This window comes from Trachypithecus francoisi, unplaced genomic scaffold (assembly GCF_009764315.1).
Source record: "Trachypithecus francoisi isolate TF-2019V2 unplaced genomic scaffold, Tfra_2.0 Lachesis_group0, whole genome shotgun sequence".
NCBI lineage: Eukaryota > Metazoa > Chordata > Mammalia > Primates > Cercopithecidae > Trachypithecus > Trachypithecus francoisi.
In genome coordinates this window covers 9547959-9571590 of record NW_022681453.1, presented here as the reverse complement: position 1 = coordinate 9571590, position 23632 = coordinate 9547959, and the positions used below count along the sequence as shown (strand labels likewise).

The window sequence follows — 23632 nt, the reverse complement described above, 5'->3', positions numbered from 1 at the left end:
CTGTGATTCTCCTGATTATCTTTCTTGGAGGCTGAACCTAATATGGTTGCGGACCCGTCTGTTGTCTTCACACCTTGTCGTGGCATGGATCTTACTGTGAACGTCTGCACTCTGTTGATTTCTGTAATTTATTTGCTGAGACCATTCAACATTAATCTTCTTGGAAAATGAACTCTTTCTTTTCAGTTCCAGCTGCTACTCTTCTTGCTGGATGTCTTCGTTGAGGGCTGGCCAGTAGTAACAGGTGGGCAAGATCAGCCCGCTGCTGAGAGCTGAGACAGCAGGTGTTTTGGTTCAAGCACAGGGTCTGGCTCTGATTTCAAACTAAGTTGTGACTTAAGCACTCTTTGCCTTGGTTTTCTTATCTGTAAAATGGGTATAATGACCATCTCATAAAGCAGGCTCGCTGCTGGTTTTGTTTTTTCCTCAAAAATGTAGTGCCACATTTAAGATCATCACATAAAAAAGCAACCACAAAAGGCCTAAAGAAAATCCCTACAGTTTTAAAAAATGTTAGAAGAAAGCTTACTAGACCATAAGCAAGCTCCACATCAGGCTGTTTTTTCAAACATGGGTTTTAGCTGAATCTTGAACCTCCTGGGAGGTTGGCCTTGTATGTTTGATAGGACCATTATCTGCACAGCTCAGGAGCTCACCTGGGCAGACTGCAATCATTTAAAGCACTCGTTTGAAGTATGGGTGTGAGTTTCCTTGTGATGGTGAGTTGACAGTCAAACAGGGCTAACTTGTGTTTCTGGTTAGGAGAGAATGTTTCTAGGCAGCTTTTCCTGGTCCACAGAAGGTTTCTCTTTAGGGGTGAGATTGGAAATGCTTTAGGGGGAAAAAAAGATGAAGGTTGTGTAACATGATTGATTATAAAACGTGAACATCTTGGTAGTACTACGAAGAGGAAATAATGAAAGTATTACCCCAGAAAAAAAATCATGGAACTTAAATACGTATTTCCATTAAAAAGTTGTCCTCCCAGTAGGCCCAGATTATTTCATTCAAGTTTCATCCAGGGAACCAGAATACTTTTACTTTTGCTTCAGATTTGATTTGATTCACCAGCAGTCTTGGTTCCTGAAATCATACCTCATGTTTTAGAAATACTTTCTTGGTCTTTTTGTAGCTAGCTCACTTAGTAAAGTATGCAAATTTCCCAGAATAACCAGTAGATCATTTAACATAGAAAGCTTTAAATTATGTCTTAATTACATCATTGTAAAAATAAAAGATGGGTGATTTGGTTTATATTGAAGTAAGTAGCATAAACATATTTAATTAGTACCTTATTTTTAATATTGTACTTTGGCAAAACTTTTACAGTAATAAATGAAATTTTCCTTTTCATTGAGAAAAGCCAAGTTACTGTTGTTTTTGGTTATATAGTTGCATTCCTTCAGGCTGGTAACAGTGTAAGCTAAAGACAAATTGTAAGAGATACTTGCCTCAAGATATTTATATTCTAGAATTACATGATAATGGCCTTACGAATGGTTTCTTCTTTTTTCGATTTTCTTTGAACAATTTTCTATACATTTGCATTACAAAACAGTTGTACAAATATTTTGTATTTATGTGAAAACCAGCTAGAAATCAAGTAGTCTCAATGATACAGTACCTAGAATTCACATTCCTCTGAATTCTCGCAGATGGGTATTTTTAGCTGTCCATTAGACATCTCCAAGGCAAAATTAAATGGAGCTCTTCCTGCTTCTTCCCCCTCTTCCTGAATCTCTGTCTTCATTAATAGTTTAAGAACCCACTTTGCTGCCCAGGTGGAAACCTTGACTGGAAATCTCAGCATCTTCATTGACTTCCCATCTAACGAATTTCTTGAGTCTATTAATTTTATCTCCAGATTGTTACCCTACGCTGTGTCCTCTCTTGATTTTCCACTACTAGGCTTTATTGTTGACTTGCCCAGATTAGCCACCTAACCAGCCTGCTTGCCATCTGTCCCTCCCTGCTAGTAATCCATCCTTGCTCTGCTCCAGTTTTCTCGGATTGAGTGATTTATTGGCTTCCACACCTCCAGTGGTTTCTTACAGTCTGCAGATTAATCCTAAACTTTCCAGCACGCAGTCTAACCTTTGCAATTGAGCTCAAGCCTGCTCTGCAGTCTTCTTTCTGTGCCCTTGTTCCTCCTAGAGTCTATACCTCAGCTCCACTGAACTTTCCAGTTTCCCCAACCAGACCCACGTTGCTTCCTCTGCCCATTGTGCTTCTCTCCCCTGCTCCCATCATGTCATCCTTGGCGGTAATGATCCAACTTACACGTGTCCTCACCTGTGCTTACCGCGAGGTTGGTTACTCTGCCCTCTGGAGTTTTCTTTGTAGGCCTCTTTATTTTTACTCACCATACTTCTGACACCAAATGTGTGATTTTTTTTTCTTATATCAACCAGTTCTCTAACTCTTGAGACACCAATTGTGTGTCCTACATTTCCAGGGCTACAATTTCAGTTCTGACATTAACCACCCTGAGTTTGCATCAGACTCCACAGGTTTAAGGTTTCAGCCCACAAAACTGCCTTCATTTAAGACAGCAGATGCAAACATTGGTTCCCCAGATTACCCACACTTCTCTCCAACTTGGCTACGAAGTTGCAGGGGGATTTCCACAATCCCCCACTCTTTCAGGCCCTGATGCTTTGCTAAAATGATTCACAGAACTCAGGAAGATACTCTACAATTTCTGGTTTATTATATAGGGTACAACTCAAGAACAGCCAAATACAAGGATTGTTACAGGGCAAGGCTGGAGAGGGTGTAGGTACTACAGACCACCTAGTCCTCTCAGGGCCTGCTACCCTCCTAGCACCTCAAGGTGTTCATCGTCCCTCCCTAACCCCATCAACTAAGGGTTATGATGGAGGCTCCATTACGTAGCCATAATTGATTAAATCATCGTTCCTTGACAATTGAACTCAAACTCTTCTCTTCTTATGACTGGAGGTAGGCAGGGATGGCTAAAAGTTCCAACCCTGCAATCCTTGCTTGGTCTTTCTGGCATGCGGAGAGCCATGCCGAAGCTATCAAAGGGCCCCCAGCTACCAGTCATCTCTCTGGCATACGAAAAACACTATCACTGTGGAGATTCCAGGTATTTAGGGAGCTGTGTTTCAAGAACCAGGGATGAAGACCAAATACTTATTATTTTATTATACCACACCTGTGTTTTAGATCCTCTGTTGTAATTGGCTGCATGCCTCTCATCAACCACTCCACTGTGAGTGTTGGGAGGGAAAGGATCATTTCTTACTCAGTTTTGTTTAGTGAACTAACCTCTCCTTGGTATATAATTCAGCTTCTTCTGTTTTGGTTCAGGTATTATGCTATCATTTCTCTACACACTCTCAAACACACACACACACAGATACCTACACCCCCACACTCATACACATACTATTGCATGGTGTGGTTAAAATTCCACCGATAGATGTATACCCCAGAGACTTGAAAACAGACACACAAATAGATATTCGTATGCAAATGTTCATAGCAGCATTATTCCAGGTAGCCAAAAACTAGAAACTACCCAAGTCTCCATCAGCAGATGAATGGATAAAAAAATGGCTATCTATATGACATATATAATGATATATATCATATATATGTATATTATAGATATATATACTTGTTTGTATGTATCTATTTAGATGACCCTAAATTGCTATCTATTTATACACTAAATCTGGTAACACTGGCCGGGTGTGGTGGCTCACGCCTGTAATCCCAACACTTCAGGAGGCCAAGGTGGGTAGATCGGTTGAGGTCAGGAGTTTGAGACCAGCCCAGTCAATATGGTGAAACCCCATCTCTACTAAAAAATACAAAAATTAGCCAGGCATGGTGGCACATGCCTGTAATCCCAACTACTCAGGAGGCTGAGGCAGGAGAATCACTTGATCCTGGGAAGTGGAGATTGCAGTGAGGTGAGAGATAATGCCAGTGCACTCCAGCCTCGGTGACAGAGTGAGGCCCTTTCTCAGAAGAAAGAAAGAAAGAAAAGAAAGGAAAGAAAGAGAGAGGGAGGAGGGAGGAAAGGAAGGAAGGAAGGAAAGGAAGGAAGGAGGGAGGGAGGGAAGGAAAGAAGGAAGGAAAGAAAGAGAAGGGAAGCAGGGAGAAAAGAAGGGATTGGAGGGAGGAAGGGAGTGATTTAAATACCATTTATATTATCAGATTTAAAATAATATGATTATTTTTATTTTGAGAGAAAAAACTATATAGTGTTAGATTTATTTCAGACTGTTGGGTTTTTTTTCTTTTTTTTAAAAAATTTTTATTGAGACGGGGTCTCTGTCGCCAGGCTGGAGTGCAGTGGCGCGATCTTGGCTCACTGCAACCTCTGCCTCCTGGGTCCAAGCGATTCTCTTGCCTCAGCCTCCCGAGTAGCTGGGACTACAGCCACGTGCCACCACACCTGGCTAATTTTTGTATTTTTAGTGGAGACGGCATTTCACCATGTTGGCCAGGATGGTCTCGATCCCTCCAATTCGTGATCTACCCTCCTCGGCCTCCCGAAGTGCTGGGATTACAAGTGTGGGCCACCACACCTGGCCTCAGACTTATTTTTTAAGCATTTATTTAGGTGTTTTGTTCATGTACTTTTCAATACATAAAATATATAAGCATTCACTCCCCTTCCCATAAAGAATTCTTGAAAAATAGTGAAATATGTTTAGTCTAAAGTACATGAAGGCAGAGCAATGCCTCGGATTATCGGTGTTTGAAGCCAAACACTTGAAGCAATAACAACTTTTTAAAAATTTTTTTTTGGTTTTGTCTTGAACTCCTGGCCTCAAGTGATCTTCCTGCCTCAGCCTCCCAAAGTGCTGAGATTATAGGCATGAGCCACAATACCCATCCTCAAGGAGGTGTTGATATGATAGATTTAAACTTGGATAAAATTTTTGTAGTTTTTAAAAATATTTTTTAGTTGGTGCTGTGTACTGTTGAATTTTCAAACCCCATGTAATAACATTACATGAGGATAACCTGTTATCTGTTAGAGTGTATGAAAGATATGTAAACTTTTTTCCCTTTGATTTTTCAGGTTCTTTATAGAGTTGGAAGCAAGACATCAGAATAATATCTTCATAGATGATATAAGTGACATTGTGGAAAAACACACAGCATCCACATTTGACCCATATGTGAAATACTGCACAAATGAAGTCTACCAACAAAGAACACTACAAAAATTGTTGTAAGCAATGTTGAATGCTACAGTTTTAATAGTCTAACCTAGTTTTAATTAGTCTACATTGACTGAAATTAATTGATCTTTTGAATTATATTTAGAAATGCCTTCTAATAGGCTATTTCCCAGAGGAGAAATGTTTAAGAGCATTACTTTTAGGGCGAGGGTGTTTAAGTAGAAAAATCTAGTGGGTAGATTATTTTCTGTCTTATGAAATTATAGTTTGTTCTTGATGTTGTCCTTGTTTATTGTTTCTTTGTTTTTAATTGCTGCAAGACACGGAGGTGGTCCTCACTCCAAACCGCTAGTTTTCTGAGCTTTTAACTGGCAATTAGGTGGTTTCCCTGAGGCCTAGAGGGAATTCTTGAGGAGATGGAGCTAGAAGCTAAGATCCAGGGTTTTCTCTACTATTCTGATCTCCATCCGTTCAATTGACAATGATAATGAATTGTTTACAAAAATTGCTGATTATTCCTCCCCTTGGGTAGTTAGGATTGAGGAGAGGAGAGAAGTTCTGAAGGAAGGCGATAGAACAAAATAATGTTCTTGAAGATTTCAGTTATGCAGCAGAAGTCTCAAGTATTAGATTTCCCAACACTTCTTTTTGTCCTTTTTAGGTTACTGAGAGTTTTGATGTGATACATAATGCCATCTGTGTCCTTAAAAGAGTCACCAATTGTTCAGTAATGCCTATGTGTATTTTAAAGAGTCCTGTTTATCACAAGTAGCTGTTTTATAGCACAGTTGTGCACTGCTATAAACCCAGTTTGGGAGCTTAATGGCTGTTATCATTCTCACCCCCTCCTGTGAGTTGTGGCATTTATGACCATAGCACGGAGCTTTGGTCAACTGTGCAACATGTGAGACCCCTGTGGAGGAGTAGGGGTTGGGGATGACTAGCTTATGGCTGCTTGGAGAAATAGTCAAAGCCTCCAAGCTGGTGAGAAGGCTGATGATGGCCCCCTCTCTTCACATCTTCATGACATTTTCGTATAGCCAGGGTGGAAAACACACAGCTGCCAACCCCAAATGAGGTTTTTAGTATAAAGCAGGGTTTGTTCGCACAATTGACATTTTGGACTGGATAAGTCTTTGTGGTGGGCTGTCCTATGCCTGGTAAGATGCTTAAGGGCATCCCTGGCTTCCATCTGCTGGATGCCAAAAATCTTCCCAGACATTGCAGAAGGTCCCCTGAGGGTAAAACCACACCCATCACTTCCTCACTCCACCACCCTCTGGTGGGAAAGGCTGCTATAGGAACAGAGGTTGCTTGTAACTGTTAGAGAATGCAAGTTCATGTCTGAAAACAAGGCCTTGAATTAGAGATAAATTTGAGTTTCATTTTGTTTTGCAGAATTTAAAAAATGTCACCAGGTACTGCTATGCATCCTGTGACTCTTAAAGGTTTTATCTAAATTAGCTTAATGATAACATCATCTGCACTTTCACATGGCAATTAGTAGTTGTGTTTTCAGGGGCTTTGTTGCAGTTGATGAGTTGATGTGATTTCCCCTCCCCCACTCAGATGGAGTCTCGCTCTGCCGCCCAGGCTGGAGTGCAATGGCACAATCTTGCGTCACTGCAACTTCCACATCCTAGATTCAAGCGATTCTCTTGTCTCAGCCTCCCGAGTAGCTGGGACTACAAGTGCGTGCCACCACACCTGGCTAATGTTTTTGTATTTTTAGTAGGGGCCAGGTTTCATCGTGTTAGCCAGGATGGTCTCGATCTCCTGACCTCATGATCCACCTGTCTCTGCCTCTCAAAGTTCTGGGATTACAGGCGTGAGCCACCGCGCCTGGCCCACGGTTGATGTGAATTTAAGGTTAGAACAGTGGCTTTCAATTCTAACTGTATGTTAGAAATACTTTGGGGCCTGGAAATGAGCAAATATACAGTGTCCAGAGTCCATCCCAGACTATTTAATCAGAGCCTTTGAAAGGTGAGGTAGGGGACTAGGACCTGAGTTGTTTAAATATACAACTAATTTAGAGTTTTTTAAATATATTTTTTAACTTTCTAAAAATCTTGTCAAAGCTGTCAGTAAAAGGAAACTTAAAACTTCTCAATTAGAGAAAATGGAAATGAAATGTTACTGTATCATTTCTTTTGCTATTCTGGCATTCTCCCCCTCCCTGCTTTTAGTAGCAGCCTTGAACAAAATTATTTCATTTTCAAAATGACATTTTTTTTTAAAATGACTCTATTGCCACTATCCTGCTTCCTTCTCCCCTCATGGGAGTACAATATCCATCTACCTCCTACCCTCCCTGCCTTGGAAAGTGGCAGTGGAGCTCTACAGAGCTCCTCATGGGATGAAGTGAGGTAAGAGAGTGAGAGATAGGGGGGACAAGAGTGTCAGATTTAACATTAGAAAATTTAGGTTTGAGGCCGGGCACAGTGGCTCATGCCTGTAATCCCACCACTTCGGGAGGCCGAGGCAGATGGATTACTTGAAACCAGGAGTTCGAGACTACCCTGGCCAACATGACGAAACCCTGTCTCTACTAAAGATACAAAAATTAGCTGGGCGTCATGGCGCACACCGGTAATCCCAGCTACTCGTGAGGCTGAGGCATAGAATCGCTTGAACCTGGGAGGCTGCAGTGAGCCAAGATCGTGCCACTGCACTCCAGCCTGGGTGACAGAGCAAGACTCCATCTCAAAAAAAACCAAACAAACCTGGGTTTGACTTCTGTCTTTGCCAGTTACTAAGTCATATTTACTTGGTGAGGTAGGGACCTTTCTGCATTCCATTTTCTTACTGGAATCCCTATCTGGCCTTCCTTAAAAGTTATGTAGGTGGTTCCGCATGAAAGAATATATGTCACAGTATCTTGCTAAGTTTCATTGAAATGTTATAGCAGCATGAATATTTTTCTTACATTAACAGGAGAAAAAGAGGAATATTTTGACTGATGTGATCAAAAGGTTGTCTGTCTCAGAAAGAGGATCTTTGTGGCCTAAAGCCTCTGAAATCCAGTCTAACTGTTAATTTCTTATATCATTGTCTAGGACTGGAGAAGTGGCTTAAAACATATTATTTATGATCTTATTAATCTTATGTGTTTATAGATGATCAGATCTAAGACCTAGTCTGTATACTGATTTATGACCATATATTCACCATTATGATACCATGGCTTCTTCATTTGCTTACCTTCCACTTGTATAAATTTCTAGCTAATACATGTTTTGCCTTGTTGTTAATACTGTTAGGTGAAATCCACATCTTATTATATTCAGCCTTGAATATAAAAGGCAGACAAGCCATTCATATTTGCCTGTGTAATTATGTGCTTATGATGTTTTCATATAGTTTACAATAGTTGATGCCATATGGATTTATCACAGTATCTTGTAATACATTTTTATTTGCTGCTTAATTTGAGGAGGACATATTTTGAAGTTTCTCTTTTCTTTGTTTTCCCTCAGAGCTACCAATCCATCCTTTAAGGAAGTATTGTCAAGGATTGAGTCCCATGAAGACTGTAGGAACTTACCCATGATCTCTTTTCTCATTCTCCCCATGCAGAGGGTGACCCGCCTTCCCCTGCTGATGGATGTAAGACATGACAGTGGCTTTTTCCTCTGTGGATAGCTGTGCTTCTCTAAATCTGATTAAGAAAATTATTCTTATTCCACTTAAATTGATGCATATTTAAAGGTCTAAAAATCCCCCAATTAAGCGAGAAGGTGGTATTTGTTCGGAAAATCTCACCTGTGTCTGATATCTCTGGAAATTATCTTTCATTTAGGCTTCTGTGGTCATTCTGAAGAAATTGGATCTCATCACCCACTTACTCAGCAGTTTTTGAAATAGGAAGAGTTGTGGCTTCTTTATGTCAGGAGGCCTGGATTCCAATTCTAGCTAAGCCATTAGGCGTGTGACCTTGAGCAACTCAGTCTCTTTGGGCCTAAGATTCCTCAGACTGATCACTGAGATCCCTTCATCTGTAATGTTCCAAGGTGCCCTGGGGCTTCCATTTCATACAGGAATGAGTGTCTCTTCAGCATGACAAGGCTTAGTATTGCCTGTATTATCATTGTGCAAAGTGAGTGAGGAAAGCCCAGCATCTTTCTTGTGTTAGGCAGCATTCATGAAGAAAGCAAGTGTTTGACTTTGAATAATGGCAAGACATGACTGGGAAGAGTGAGTGGAATCTGCCTAGTAGTACCTGCAGCTGGAAAGACAGGTAGGCTATGGGCAGGAGAGCCTGCTACTGGCTGCACTGGAGCTGCTAGAGCAGCAAAAGAGAAAAACAGGGTGGCTTGACACAGGTGCCATCCCAGCAGTGGACCACAGAGTGTCTTTTTGATCTAATTAGAAAATATTTTGTTACAATCCTACTTTAAAATTGGATCATAATGTTGATATAAGGTCAACTTTTTACATACCTGATTTTTACTGATTAAAGTAAAATATATATTAAAAATTATGATTAAGGTTACAAAGTAAATTTCACCTCTGTTTCCCATTGTAAATTCTAAAATATATTCTTTAAAAATGCTGAAATTTTGAAATGTGTAAAAGCATGAGATCATGAGCATTTAGCTGACTGCTGCAGTTTTGGAGAGGTTTTGTCAGTTATTTCAGGATTCACAGCACCTTGTGCTCCTCAAGTTCACCTCGTTCTACCGCCTTTACACCTTCTCCACCCATCTCCTGTAACTCAGGAACTTCCCTCCTGTGTGCATTTTGGGAAGCTTGCGGTTTTAAACATTTCACTTTCTGATTTTTTTTTTTTGAAATCAGTATTTATTGTGTTTAAAGATAGAATGCTGCTAAGTTATCAAAATCAAATTTTGGCTTAAGAAGGAAACTTTGGTCCATGTAAGGAAATATTATTTCAAATGTGACTGTTTTTTTAAACAAGAAGTGAGTGCTTTGTAAATATAACATTTCTTGTAATGTTAGACTTTGGAATTTTCAGATTATTTTTCTTCTTCTGCAAATGCATTTTATTCCTCTTTGACAATTGAAATAAAAGAACAAAAATAAATGAAATGCATTTTAAACATGTTTTCCAGATTTTATATATGCTATGATCACCAAGCCTTTTATAGCCTCTTTAAATTTGAGAAATTTACTTGTATAGAATGGGACTCCAAAATCTAACACATTATGTTATACAGTGTTGGAGATTCATGCCATGATTGCTCAGTAGGCTTTAAGCTTTATTTAAGCCACAGACCCCATTGAGATTCTGAGTAAAGCTATAGCTTTTCTTCCCAGAGAGTTTGTATATGCACAGAATTTTACATAAAATATCAATATATGGAGTCCAGCTACAGATGCTTGCTCTCAGGGACATAAACCAGTATTTTTCATGCTGCTTTCATACCCATTAGTGGGTCAAAAAACTGATTTTTGAATTATGAGCATTGCTTATAAAGTGGTTAAATATTGTTTCATAAAATCCTGGTTCATTTGTGTGTGCATGTGTGCTGGTTGCAGTGTAAAAGTATTTCTTACAGTAGGTCATAGTCAAAAAATACAAGAACCTCCACAGATGGTGCGTTCTGTGTTTCTCACATAGCACATAGTTAAAAATCTTGATGCCTGACTGTCAGATGGTTTGGCTTGGTGCTTCTGTACATTTAAGGGACCAGTGACTTGCTAGTCCCCAGCTACTTTCTACCTCTGCCTGATGCCTGTTCCTCTAATCTGTTTCTCATGTGTGGAAATCTGGCCATTTAGGCAGAATATAAATGTACTTAAAGTAGTGTCTCTTCAATTTTATCTCATTTGAAAATTCAATTAAGCTTGTTAATTGAAATAAACAGTTTCAATAATTAAATTGGTTCTTTGGACTTTGAATGTGTGTGTATAGCTTTAAAGTTATAGGTAATTAAATTTACTGGGAATTGACCCTCTTTGACCTTGATTTTACTATCTCAAATGAAATTTCTCAGTATAAATATATCACAGAAAACCTAGCAGGCTCTTTTTCCCTTGCTCATTTTTTTTTTTTTTTTTTTTTTTTGGTTGGTTGGTTGTTATTTCTTTGAGACTCTGTCACCCAGGAGTGCAAAGAGTGATCTCGGCTCACTGTGACCTTCACCTCCTGGGCTCAAGTGACCCTCCCACCTTAGCCTCCTGAGTGGCTGGGACCACAGGTGCACACCACCATGCCTGGATAATTTTTTTTTGGTATTTTTGTAGAGATGGAGTTTCTCCATATTGCCCTGGCTGGTCTTGAACTCCTGGACTCAAGCATTCTGCCCGTGTTGGCCTCCCAAAGTGCTGGAATTATAGACATGAGCCACTGTGCCTGGCTGTTCTTTTCATTCAAAATGTATCATCTACAAATATAATCGCCTCTAATAACAATGATTATAATGGTGATAATTAGAATAACTCTTATTTATTGAGGGCGTACCGTATGCCGGGCACTCATAAAGAACTTTACATAAATTATCATTAACACTTCTAACAACGTTGTGATGTATTTGGCATCACCCCAGTTTTACAGATGAGGAAAGAGAGGGTTATAAAGACGTGACTTGCCCAAGGTTGCATAACTAGTAAGGGGCAGACCTGGGATTTGAAGCCAGGGTGCCCACCTCTGAATTCTATCTTCTTACTTAACCATTCCCTGGATAGACTTGGATCCTGTGTTTAAAGATTATTTCCTGGTTTTTACATTGGGTTTTAATATTATCCTCATACTCATCCATAATACCATGTTTGGCATCGTTTGCTATGAGTAAGAGGATATGGCTGGACATTGGTTTTATTTTACTTAATAAAATAAATCAATAAATTTTGTTCACCTTTATTTCATTACAGACTATCTGTCAAAAAACACCTAAGGACTCTCCAAAGTATGAAGTCTGCAAAAGAGCCTTGAAGGAAGTAAGCAAGGTAACTGTTGGGTGACAGTTTATTTGTGAGACAGGAAACCATTCAGTTGTCTCAGAACAAAGTGTGTCTTGGCTTGATGCTGAAAACTGGTAGAGTCTCATGGCCATTTGCACAGCATTCTTTAGGTAGTTGCAAAACAAAATAATATTTGCTATACTCAGTGAAGTTGGTATTTTTGCTGTTTCAGACAGTTTTGCTTTAAGGGCCTGCAGATACCTCATTTTCTTTTGGTGGCTGAATGGCTGTTGATTCATTTCTTGTTCAGTAAGTGGTTATTGAGTACCAACCACTGTGCCAAGAATGATGCCACTTCTTGGAAATGCAGTGATGAGTGAGACACGTGTGCTCACTGCGCTCGTGGAATGTGCAGTGGAAAGAGGAAGGCAGACATTAAAATAGAGTTACAATGAAGGTGGTGGGTGACGTGATAGGGAAGTCCACAGTGGTGTCTAAGCTGAGACCTAACCCAGGTGTGGCTCTGAGCCCAGGATTGTGGGAAGAGTGTGTCTCAGGTATGTGTAGAGATCCAAAGGCAAGAAGATATTGGAGATTTTGAAGAACTGGAATGTTCTCTGTGTAGCTGGAACGCAATCTGAGAGACAGCACTGGGGAACCAGCTGTGTGGGGCCTTGTTATACATGCTAGGCTGTTGGGGGCCTAATCCTAAGATGATGTAGAGGCGAAATTCATGTATTATGAAGATGATAGTGGGGATGGGGCCACTTCCGAGGCCAGTGGTAGTTGATGAGCAAGGGATGGCAGTGGCCTCTATTGACATGATGGTAAGGTGGTGAGAGGTCTGCCTGTATACTGGGGAGGCAGGCTTGGGGACTGATTGGATGAGCACATTTCAGAACAGAAGTCAAGGACTATGGTCTGTGGCTTGGACGGCAAAGTGGATGCTCTTCTTCATCTACAATAGAAACATAGGGAGAGTGGGTAAGTTCCATTTGGGTCACATTGTCATTGAGATTCCTATAGAACATCCAAGTTGGCTAAATAAACAAGTCAGAAGCCCAGAGAGGAGACCTGGAGACATGGATTTGGGAATCATCAGCATATGGACAATAGTTGGAGCTGGGAGAGTGGATGAGGTTACTTAGGGAGACTATATGGAATGAGAAGGGTAGTGAGCCTGAGGAATGACCATGAGGAATGCTAGCGTTCACAGTCTTATTTAGGGAAAAGAAGCCAGTGGAGGAAACTGAAAAAAAAAAAAAAAGATCAAAACAAAGTAAAACATACCAGAGAAGAAGGGAAACTGTAATAGCTTGGCAAATGGCAGATGATTTGGTGGTTAACTCTGTTGAATGCTCCTGAAAGATAAAGTGAGATAATGATTGAAGTTATCCTTGGGTTTATCGTCAGGTAGGTTATATACTGGGGTTGGGGGACGGGGGCAGGAAACCTGAGCTGAGTGTATGGAGAAATGAGAGGGAGGTGTGAATGTGCAGCCAGCCAGCAGTGGTAGCTGACTGTCTAAGACTCGGGGAGTGGAAAGAGAAAGAGCTGTGCTGAAAGGGAAGTGAGAGAGGGTCTTTGTTAGTGTATTTGTTTAAAGATTAGAAAAATGTAGGTAGAGTTAGCTACTAATAGAAATATCTAGCTGAGAGGAAGCAATAGAATATATAAGTATCACTGAGGATGTTGTATGAGGTTGGCACAGAGGAGCAAAGATAATGGTAGCATCAGAAGCTTCCTAAATGTCTCCAGTTACATAGCCCTATATGAATTGGGTATGGCTTTGTACCACTTTACTACGAAGTACTGTTTCTTTTAGTCAACTTTACATCGAGTCACCATTTTACTTATCCTCATCCTTGCCAATAATAATTACAAAATCATGGGTTTTATTAGCTAGTTGTTTATTTTTCTAACATATAGTTTTGTATTAAAAGTAAGTGCATCTGTGAGCTTAAATTCATCTCTTCATCCCATCAGTGGTCTGCACACCTGTTTTGGGAACACTAAGAAAGCCTGACAAGTGAGAAGTTACATAAGGTATTACTGCCAGTGGCGCTTCCTGCAAGACCTCAAGCCCTATGCTGTCTTCCTAGGGGAGGGTGAGGGAGGGAAACGGGGGAAGGTTTTTAGGAGAAACTACTAGAGAAGTTCTAGTCTTGGACATAAATGATATTTTGACAAATTTTGCCTGATTGTTACTAAGAAACTGAAGAAAAAGAATTTGCACAGAGAAAAAAATAGGAAGGTACTTGTAATTGGCTGTTGAATTAAACCTGAAATGTGACTTACTTTTTTTCTTTTTTTTTTTTTTTTTTTGAGACGGAGTCTCGCTCTGTCCCCCGGGCTGGAGTGCAGTGGCCGGATCTCAGCTCACTGTAAGCTCCGCCTCCTGGGTTTACGCCATTCTCCTGCCTCAGTCTCCCGAGTAGCTGGGACTACAGGCGCATGCCACCTCGCCGGCTAGTTTTTGTTTTTGTATTTTTTAGTAGAGACGGGGTTTCACCGTGTTAGCCAGGATGGTCTCGATCTCGTGACCTCGTAATCCACCCGTCTCGGCCTCCCAAAGTGCTGGGATTACAGGCTTGAGCCACTGCGCCCGGCTGTTACTTACTTTTTTTCAAGAATTTTACATCTTAGTTACAGTAGATGACTACATTCCTTCAGGCATCTCTTGTTCACTTGATTTCATACTGATACTTTCAGGAAAGGCTTGCAAAAATGTAATAGACCAGTGAATTGCTTTACTTTGATACTATAAGTATACAAAAGGCTATCATGTGAAGAGATATCACTCCAATGACTTGCTTTCTCTGAAGGGCATCATACCTTTCTCTCTATTGAGCATGAGTCATGAATATTAGAATTATTCCTTCAGTCTCCCAGTGTTATAGGGAAGTTGAAATCAACATAGTCAGCTGAAGAATTACTCTTCTTTTTTATTTGTAAAGGTTACTGATGAGGTTTTATAGATTCTGGGAAAACAATTGAATATTTTCAGTAGAAAGAGTATGCATAGAGAGCATTTATGGTTCAGAATGAAAATGTAGAACTACATTTGTTTGCTTTATCTAAAATCAGAGAAATTGGGAGTTCCCAGTATTTTATTTTAGAGAGTTAAATTTGGTATGTTGAGGCCCAAGTTTTTAGAACTAGATGCTGCCTTAATCTCTTGGGTAAGTGTCTCTAGGTAGTTACTCATTCTTGGAAAAAAAGAGTCATACCTTTCTGGCAATTAAAATAATGCAGTTTGTTTGCAAGATACAAATAATACTTTGCTGAAATTGCTCATGCATGTTGCTGAAAAAACTGTGACAATTTCTTTAATTTAGGGCCTTGGAAAGACTTACTGACCTCATCAAACAACTTAAAAACAAGAACAACATTTCTGTAAAATGAAAAATGTGCTTACCTCCTGATTGTCTGTTAACATGCGGGGGGTGGGGAGATATTTTAGGGAATCTGATAATTTCTATAGGATTCTGATAATTCATGTCATCCAGAGTGATATGTACTGTGTAAGGAATAGTGATCAAGAGATGGTCTTATGCCAAATGAATCTTCCCTGTTATTTCCTTCTGTTTACTCTCCCATGGAAAGAGAATGTCTGCTTTAACTCTGACCTCATCAAAATTCTATTTAGAGTTGGAGATAGTGTTACATTATGAGCTTTTGTCCCAGAGGCAAAATAGTCAAGCTCTATTTAATCGTTTACTGTAACATATTGCTTCATCCATTTACAAAGAAGTACATGTGTATGACAAATGGTCAACAAACGTGAAAAAATGCTCAACATCACTAACTGTAAATGCAAATTAAAACCACAATGAGGTACCAACTTACTCCTGCAAAGATGGCCATAATTTAAAAATAAAAAAATAATAGATGTTGGCATGGATGTGGTGAAAAGGAGATACCTTTACTCTGATGGTGGGAATGTAAACTAGTACAACCAGTATGGAAAACAGTATGGAGATTCCTTAAAGAACTAAAAGTAGAACTACCATTCAATCCAGCAGTCCCACTACTGGGTATCTACCCAAAGGAAAAGAAGTCATTACGTGAAAAAGACACTTGCACACTCATGTTTATAGTAGCACAATTTGCAGTTGCAAAAATATGGAACTAATCCAAATGTCCATCAACCAATGAGTGGGTAAAGGAAATGTGGTATATATACACCATGGAATACTACTCAGCTGTGAAAAGAAACAAAATAATGACATTTGCAGCAACTTGGATGGAGTTGGAGACCATTATTCTAAGTGAAGTAACTCAGGAATGGAAAACCAATTATCTTGTGTTCTCACTTATAAGTGGGAGGTAAACTATGAAGATGCAAAGCCATAAGAATGATATAATAGACTTTGGGGATTTGGGGAGAAGAGGGGAGAGGGAGATGGGATAAAAGAGTACACATTGGGCGTAGTGTACACTGCTCAGGTGAAGGGTACACCAAAATCTCATAAATCACCACTAAATAAATTCTCATGTAGTTGAAAACCACCTGTTCCCTGAAAAGTATTGAAATAGTTTTTTATAGATAAGTAGATATGAAAATATTTTTATTATTTTATTATTTAATTGTGTGGGTACATCGTAGGTACATATATTTATGAGGTACATGAGATATTTTGATATAGGCATGCAGTGTGAAATAAGTACATCATGGGAAGACAGTGTGACAATTCCTCAAGGATCTGGAACTAGGAATACCATTTGACCCCACCATCTCATTACTGGGTATATACCCAAAGGATTATAAATCGTGCTTCTATAAAGACACATGCACACGTATATTTACTCCTACACAATTCACAATATCAAAGACTTGAAACCAACCCAAATATCCATCAATGATAGACTGGATTAAGAAAATGTGGCACATATACACCATGGAATACTATGCAGCCATAAAAAAGGATGAGTTCATGTCCTTTGTAGGGACATGGATGAAGCTGGAAACCATCATTCTGAGCAAACTTTCGCAAGGACAGAAAACCAAACACCACATGTTCTCACTCATAGGTGGGAATTGAACAACGGGAACACTTGAACACAGGGTGGGGAACATCACATACCAGGGCCTGTTGTGGGGAGGGAGGAGGGGGTAGGGATAGCATTAGGAGATATAACTAATGTAAATGACGAGTTAATTGGTGCAACACACCAACATGGCACATGTATACATATGTAACAAACCTGCACGTTGTGCACATGTACCCTAGAACTTAAAGTATTAAAAAAAAAAAAAAATCATGGAGAATGGGGTACCATCCCCTCAAGCATTTATTTTTTGAATTAAAAATAATTCAATTAAACTCTTCATTTTAAAATGTAGGGGGTTATTATTGACTATTGTCACCCTGTTGTGCTATTTTATAGATCATATAGTAGGTCCTATTCATTTTTTTTTTTTTGTACCCATTAACCATCCCCACCTCCTCCCCAGCCCCCGACTACCCTTCCTAGCCTCCAGTAAGCATCATTCTACTCTCCATAAGTTCATTTAAAAAATTTTTTAAATCCCACAAATGAGAACATGTAATGTTTGCCTTTCTGTGTCTGGCTTATTTCATTTAACATAATGATCTCCTGTTATAGCTATGTTGTTGCAAATGACTGGATATCATTCTTTTTCATGGTTGCATGATACTCCGTTGTGTATATGTACTACATTTTCTTTATTCATTCATCTATTGATGGACACTTAGGTTGCTTCAAGATCTTAGCTATTGTAGACAGTACTGCAGCAAACGTAGAAGTCCAGATATCTCTTTGATATACTGATTTCCTTTCTTTTGGGTATATACCCAGCAGTAGGATTTCTGAATCATATAGTAATCAATTTTTAGTTTTTAAAGGAACCTCCAAACTGTATTCCATTGTGGTTGTATTAATTTACATGCTCACTATCAGTGTATGAGGGTTGCCTTTTCTCCACAGCCTTGCCAGCATTTATTATTGCCTGTCTTTTGGATATAAGCCATTTTAACTGGAATAAGATAATATCTCATTGTAGTTTTGATTTGCATTTTGCTAATGATCAGTGATGTTGAGGACCTTTTCATATGCCTGTTTGCCATGTGTGTGTCTTCTTTTGAAAAATGTCTATTCAAATCTTTGCACATTTTTGATTGGATTATTAGATTTTTTCCTATAGAGTTGTTTGAACTTCTTATATATTCTGGTTATTAATCCTTTGTCAGATGGGTAGCTTGCACATATTTTTCTTCTATTCTGGGGGTTGTCTCTTCACTTTATTGACTCTATACTTTGCAGAAGACTTTTAACTTGATGTGATCCCATTTGTCCATTTTTACTTTGGTTGCCTGTGGTTGTAGGGTATTTTTCAAGGAATTTTTGCCCAGACCAATGTCCTAGAGATTCTCCCCAACATTTTCTTATAGTAGTTTCATAGTTTGAGGTCTTAGATTTAAGTATTTACTCCATTTTGATTTGATTTTTGTATATAGTAAGAGATAGGGGTATAGTTTTATTCTTCTGCGTATGGATTTTCAGTTTTCCCAGCACCGTTATTAGATTGTCTTTTCCTCAGTGTATGTTCTTGGTACTCATGTCATAAATGAGTTCACTGTAGGTGTGTGGATTTGTTTTTAAGTTCTTTTTTACTGCTTCTCTGGCCTATGTGTCTGTTTTTATGCCAGTGCCATGCTGTCTTGGTTATTATAACTCTGTAGTATAATTTGAAGTCAGGTAAAGTGATTCTTCCAATGTTGTTCTTTTTGCTTAGGATGGCTGTGGCCATTGTGGGTCTTTCGTGGTTTCGTATAAATTTTAGGATTTTTTATATTTTTGTAAAGAATGCCATTAGTACTTTGATAGGGTTTACGTTTAATCTGTAGATTTCTTTATGTAGTGTGGACATTTTAATAATTTTTTATTATTAAATAAAATAATAATTATTATAAATAATATATAATTTATAATCATTTATAAATATATATTTATATATAATTTATAAATATATAAATAATTTTTAAAAATTTATAATAAAATATAAATAATATTTTATTATAAAAAATAATAATATTCATGGATTGATTTTTCCAATCCATGAACATGGAATATTTTTGAATTTTTTGGTGTCTTCTTCCATTTCTTTTATCAGTGTTTTATAGTTTTTATTATGGAGATCTTTCACTTCTTTGGTTAATTTCTAAATATTTGATTTTATGTGTGGCTATTGTAAATGAGATTACTTTTTAATTTCTTTTACACATTGTTCACTGTTGGAATATAGAAATGCTACTGATTTTTGTATGTTGATTTTGTATCCTGCAACTTTACTGAATTTGTTTATCAGTTCTGATAGTTTTTATTTTGTGGAGTCTTTAGGTTTTTCCAAATATAAGATCTTATAATCTGCAAACAGGATAATTTGATTTCTTCCTTCCAAATTTGGATGGTCTTTATATCATTCTCTTGTTTGATTGCACTAGCTAGGACTTCCAGTATGTTAAATAACGGTGGTGAAAATGGATATCCTTGTTATGTTCCAGATATTAGAGGAAAGGCTTTCTGTTTTTCCCCATTCAGTATGATACTAGCTATGGGTCTGTCTTACATGATTTTTTATCATGTTGGGGTATGTTCTTTCTATACCCAGTTTTTGAGGGTTTTTATCATGAAGGGATGTTGAATTTTATCAAATGCTTTTTCTGTACAATTGAAATGATCATATGATTTTTGTCCTTCATTTGGTTGATATAATGTATTACACTGATTGATTTGCCTGTGTTGAACCATCCTTGCATCCTAGGGATAAATCCCGTTTGGTCATGATAAATAATCTTTCTAATGCATTGTTGAATTCAGTTTGCTAGTATTTTGTTGAGGATTTTTGCATTAATATTAATCAGAGATATTGTCCTGTAGTTTTCTTTTTTGATGTGTCTTTGTCTGGTTTTGGTATCATGGAAATACTGGCCTTGTAGAATTAGTTTAGAAGTATTCCCTCCTCTTCTATTGCCTGGAATAGGTTGGGTAGGGTTGGTATTAGTTCTTCTTTAACTGATTGGTAGAATTCAGCACTAAAATCACTGAGTCTCAGGCTTTTCTTTACTGGAGACTTTTTATTACAGCTTCTATCTCATTACTTGTTATTGGTCTATTCAGCTTTTGGATTTCTTCTTGGTTCAATCTTGGTAGGTGGTATGTGTCTAAGTATTTGTCCATTTCCTCTAGATTTTTTTTATTATTTATTTTCTACCAATTTTGGGCTTGGTTTGCGCTTACTTTTCTAGTTCTTTGAGTTTCATTGTTTGTTTATTTGAAGTTTTTCCTTTTTCTTTTTTTTTTTTTTTTTTTTTTTTTTTTTTGAGACAGAGTTTTGCTGTATCTCCCAGGCTGGCGTGCAGTGGCATGATCTTGGTTCACTGCAACCTCCACCTTCTGAGTTCAAGCAATTCTCATGCCGCAACCTCCCAAGTAACTGGGACTACAGGCACATGCCTGGCTAATTATTATTATTATTATGCTTTTCTATTATTATACTTTAAGTTCTATGGTACATGTACACAATGTGCAGGTTTGTTACATATGTATACATGTGCCATGTTGGTGTGCTGCACCCATTAACTCATTATTTACCTTAGGTATATCTCCTGATGCTATCCCCCTTTCCCCACACCCCACAACAGGCCCCGGTGTGTGATGTTCCCCACCCTGTGTCCAAGTGATCTCATTGTTCAATTCCCACCTATGAGTGAGAACATGCAGTTTTTGGTTTTCTCTCCTTGTGGGAGTTTGTTCAGAATGATGGTTTCCAGCTTCATCCATGTCCCTACAAAGGACATGAACTCATCCTTTTTTATGGCTGCATAGTATTCCATGGTGTATAGTGTATATGTGCCACATTTTCTTAATCCAGTCTATCATTGATGGATATTTGGGTTTGTTCCAAGTCTTTGCTATTGTGAATAGTGCTGCAATAAACATACACGTGCATGTGTCTTTATAGCAGCATGATTTATAGTCCTTTGGGTATATGCCCATGTCTTATTTTTTAGTAGAGATGGGGTTTCACCATGTTGGCAGGCTGATCTTGAACTTCTGGTCTCAAGTGATCCACCCACCTTGGCCTCCCAGAGTGCTGGGATTACAGATGTGAGCCACTGCACCCGGCCTTTTCCTCATCTTTGATGTAGACACTTCCAGCTATAAAATTTCCTCTTAGTACTGCTTTTAGTGTATCACATAGGTTTTCATATGTTGTGTTTCCATTATCATTTGTTTCAAGAAATTTTTCAATTTCCTTCTTAATTTCTTCTTTAACCTACTGGTCATTCAGAAGCATATTATTTAATTTCTGTGTATTTGTACAGGTTCCAAAATTCCTCTTATTAATTTTTAGTTTTACTTCATTATGGTCAAAGAATATACTTGATATTACTTCAGAACTTTTGCATGTTTTATGACTTGTTTTGTGACCTGAATACAGACTATTCTTGAGAATGATCCATGTGCTGAGGAAAAGAATGTGTATTCTGTAGCTCCTGGATGAAATGTTCTGTAAATATCTATTAGATCCATTTGGTCTATAGTGCAGATTAAGTCTGATGTTTCTTTGTTGATTTTCTGTCTGGAAAAACTGTCCAGTGCTGAATGTGGGGTGTTGAAGTCTCTAGCTATTATTGTACTGTGGTCTATCTCCTTATCTATAATAATATTTGCTTTATATATCTATGTGCTCCAGTGTTGAGTTCATATATATTTAAAATTATTATATTCTCTTGCTGAATTGACCCTATTATCATTATATAGTGACTTTCTTTGTGTCTTATAGTTTTTTTCTTGAAATCCATTGTGTCTGATGTAAGTATAGTGACTCTTGTTGTTTTGTTTTTTTTGGAGGGGGAGGTGGGTTTCCATTGGCATGTAGTATCTTTCTCCATCCCTTTGTTTTTAGCCTATGTGTGTCTTTATAGGTAAAGTGTTTCTTGTAGGCAACAGATCAATCAGTCCTTTTTTTTTTTTTTTTTTAATCCATTCAGCCAGTCTGTGTCTTTTGATTTGAGAGTTTAGTCCATTTACATTCGATGGTATTATTGGTAAGTATGGACTTCTGCCCTTTTGTTATTTGTTTTCTAGTTGTTTTGTGGTCTTCTATTCCTTCTTTCTTTCTTTTTCATCTTCCTCTAGCAAAGGTTATTTTCTCTGATGATATGGTTTAGTTTTTTGCATTTTATTTTGCATGTATCCATTGTATATTTTTTGGTTTAAGGTTATTATGAGGCTTGCAAATATTATAATCCATTATTTTAACATAATAACAGCACTATTTGCATAAACAAGGAAACAAGCAAACAGAAAACTAACAAGAACTCTATGTCTTAACTTCATACCCCCACTTTTAATCATTTTGTTGTTTCTGTTTTTATCTTCTTGTACTGACTATGTCTTGAAAAGTTGTTGTAGTTACTATTTTTGATTGGTTAATCATTTACTCTTCTACTTAGGGTAGGGGTAGTTTACACACCATAGTTACAGTGTTATAATATTCTGTGTTTTTCTATGTACTTACTATTACCAGGGAGTTTTGTACCCTCAGGTGATTACTTATTGTTGATTAACATGGTTTTCTTTCTGATTACAGTACTTCCTTTAGCATTTCTTGCAGGAAAGGTCTAGTGTTGATGAAATGCGTCAGCTTTTGTTCGTCTGGGAATGTCTTTATTTCTCCTTCATGTTTGAAGGATATTTTCCCTGGATATACTATTTTAGGGTAGAAGTTTTTTACCTTCAGCACTTGAAATATGTCATACCTCTCTCTCCTGGCCTGTAAGGTTTCCACTGAAAAGTCTGTTGCCAGACGTATTGCAGCTCCATTTTATGTTATTTGTCTCTTTTCTCTTGCTGCTTTTGTGTATTTATTTTTTGTAGAGATGGGGTCTCACTATGTTATCCAGCTTGTTCTCAAACTCCTGGGCTCCAAAAGCTTCTTAAGCTGATTAACAACTTCAGCAGAGTCTCAGTATACAAAATTAATCTGCAGAAATTGCCAGCATTCCTATACACCAACAATGGATGATCCAAGAGCTAAATCATGAGTGAACTTCCATTCACAATTGACACAAAAAGAATAAAATACCTAAGAATACAGCTAGCAAGGGAAGTAAGGACCTCTTCAAGGAGAACTACAAACCACTGCCCAGAGAAATCAGAGATGACATAAACAGATGGAGAAACATTCCATGCTCATGGATAGGAAGAATTAGTATCACTAAAACGGCAATACTGCCCAAAGCAATTTATAGACAATTTATAGCAATTTATAGACTGAATGCTACCATTGACATTCTTCACAGAATTATAAAAAAAGTATTTTAAAATTCATATGGAACACACAAGCCTAAATAGCCAAGGTAATCCTAAGCAAAAAGAACAAAGCTGGAGGCATCACACTACCTGACTTCAAACTATACTACAGGGCTACAGTATCCAAAACAGCATGGTGCTGGTACAAAAACAGACACTTAGACCAATGGAATAGAATAGAGAACCCAGAAATAAAACCGTACACCTACAATCATCTGATCTTCAACAAATCTGACCAAAACAGACTGTGGAGA

The 23632-nt window shown here is 38.1% G+C and overlaps 1 protein-coding gene across 1 annotated transcript in view; it reads left to right on the top strand.

Annotated features, from left to right (window-relative positions):
• ARHGEF26 (Rho guanine nucleotide exchange factor 26) overlaps positions 1-23632 on the top strand; it is a 145546-nt gene that overhangs the window by 71660 nt on the left and 50254 nt on the right. The window contains exons 7-9 of the mRNA XM_033203748.1: positions 5063-5215; positions 8645-8774; positions 12003-12077. Coding sequence (XP_033059639.1) covers positions 5063-5215; positions 8645-8774; positions 12003-12077 — 358 coding nt within the window. The remainder of the gene's footprint in view (positions 1-5062; positions 5216-8644; positions 8775-12002; positions 12078-23632) is intronic.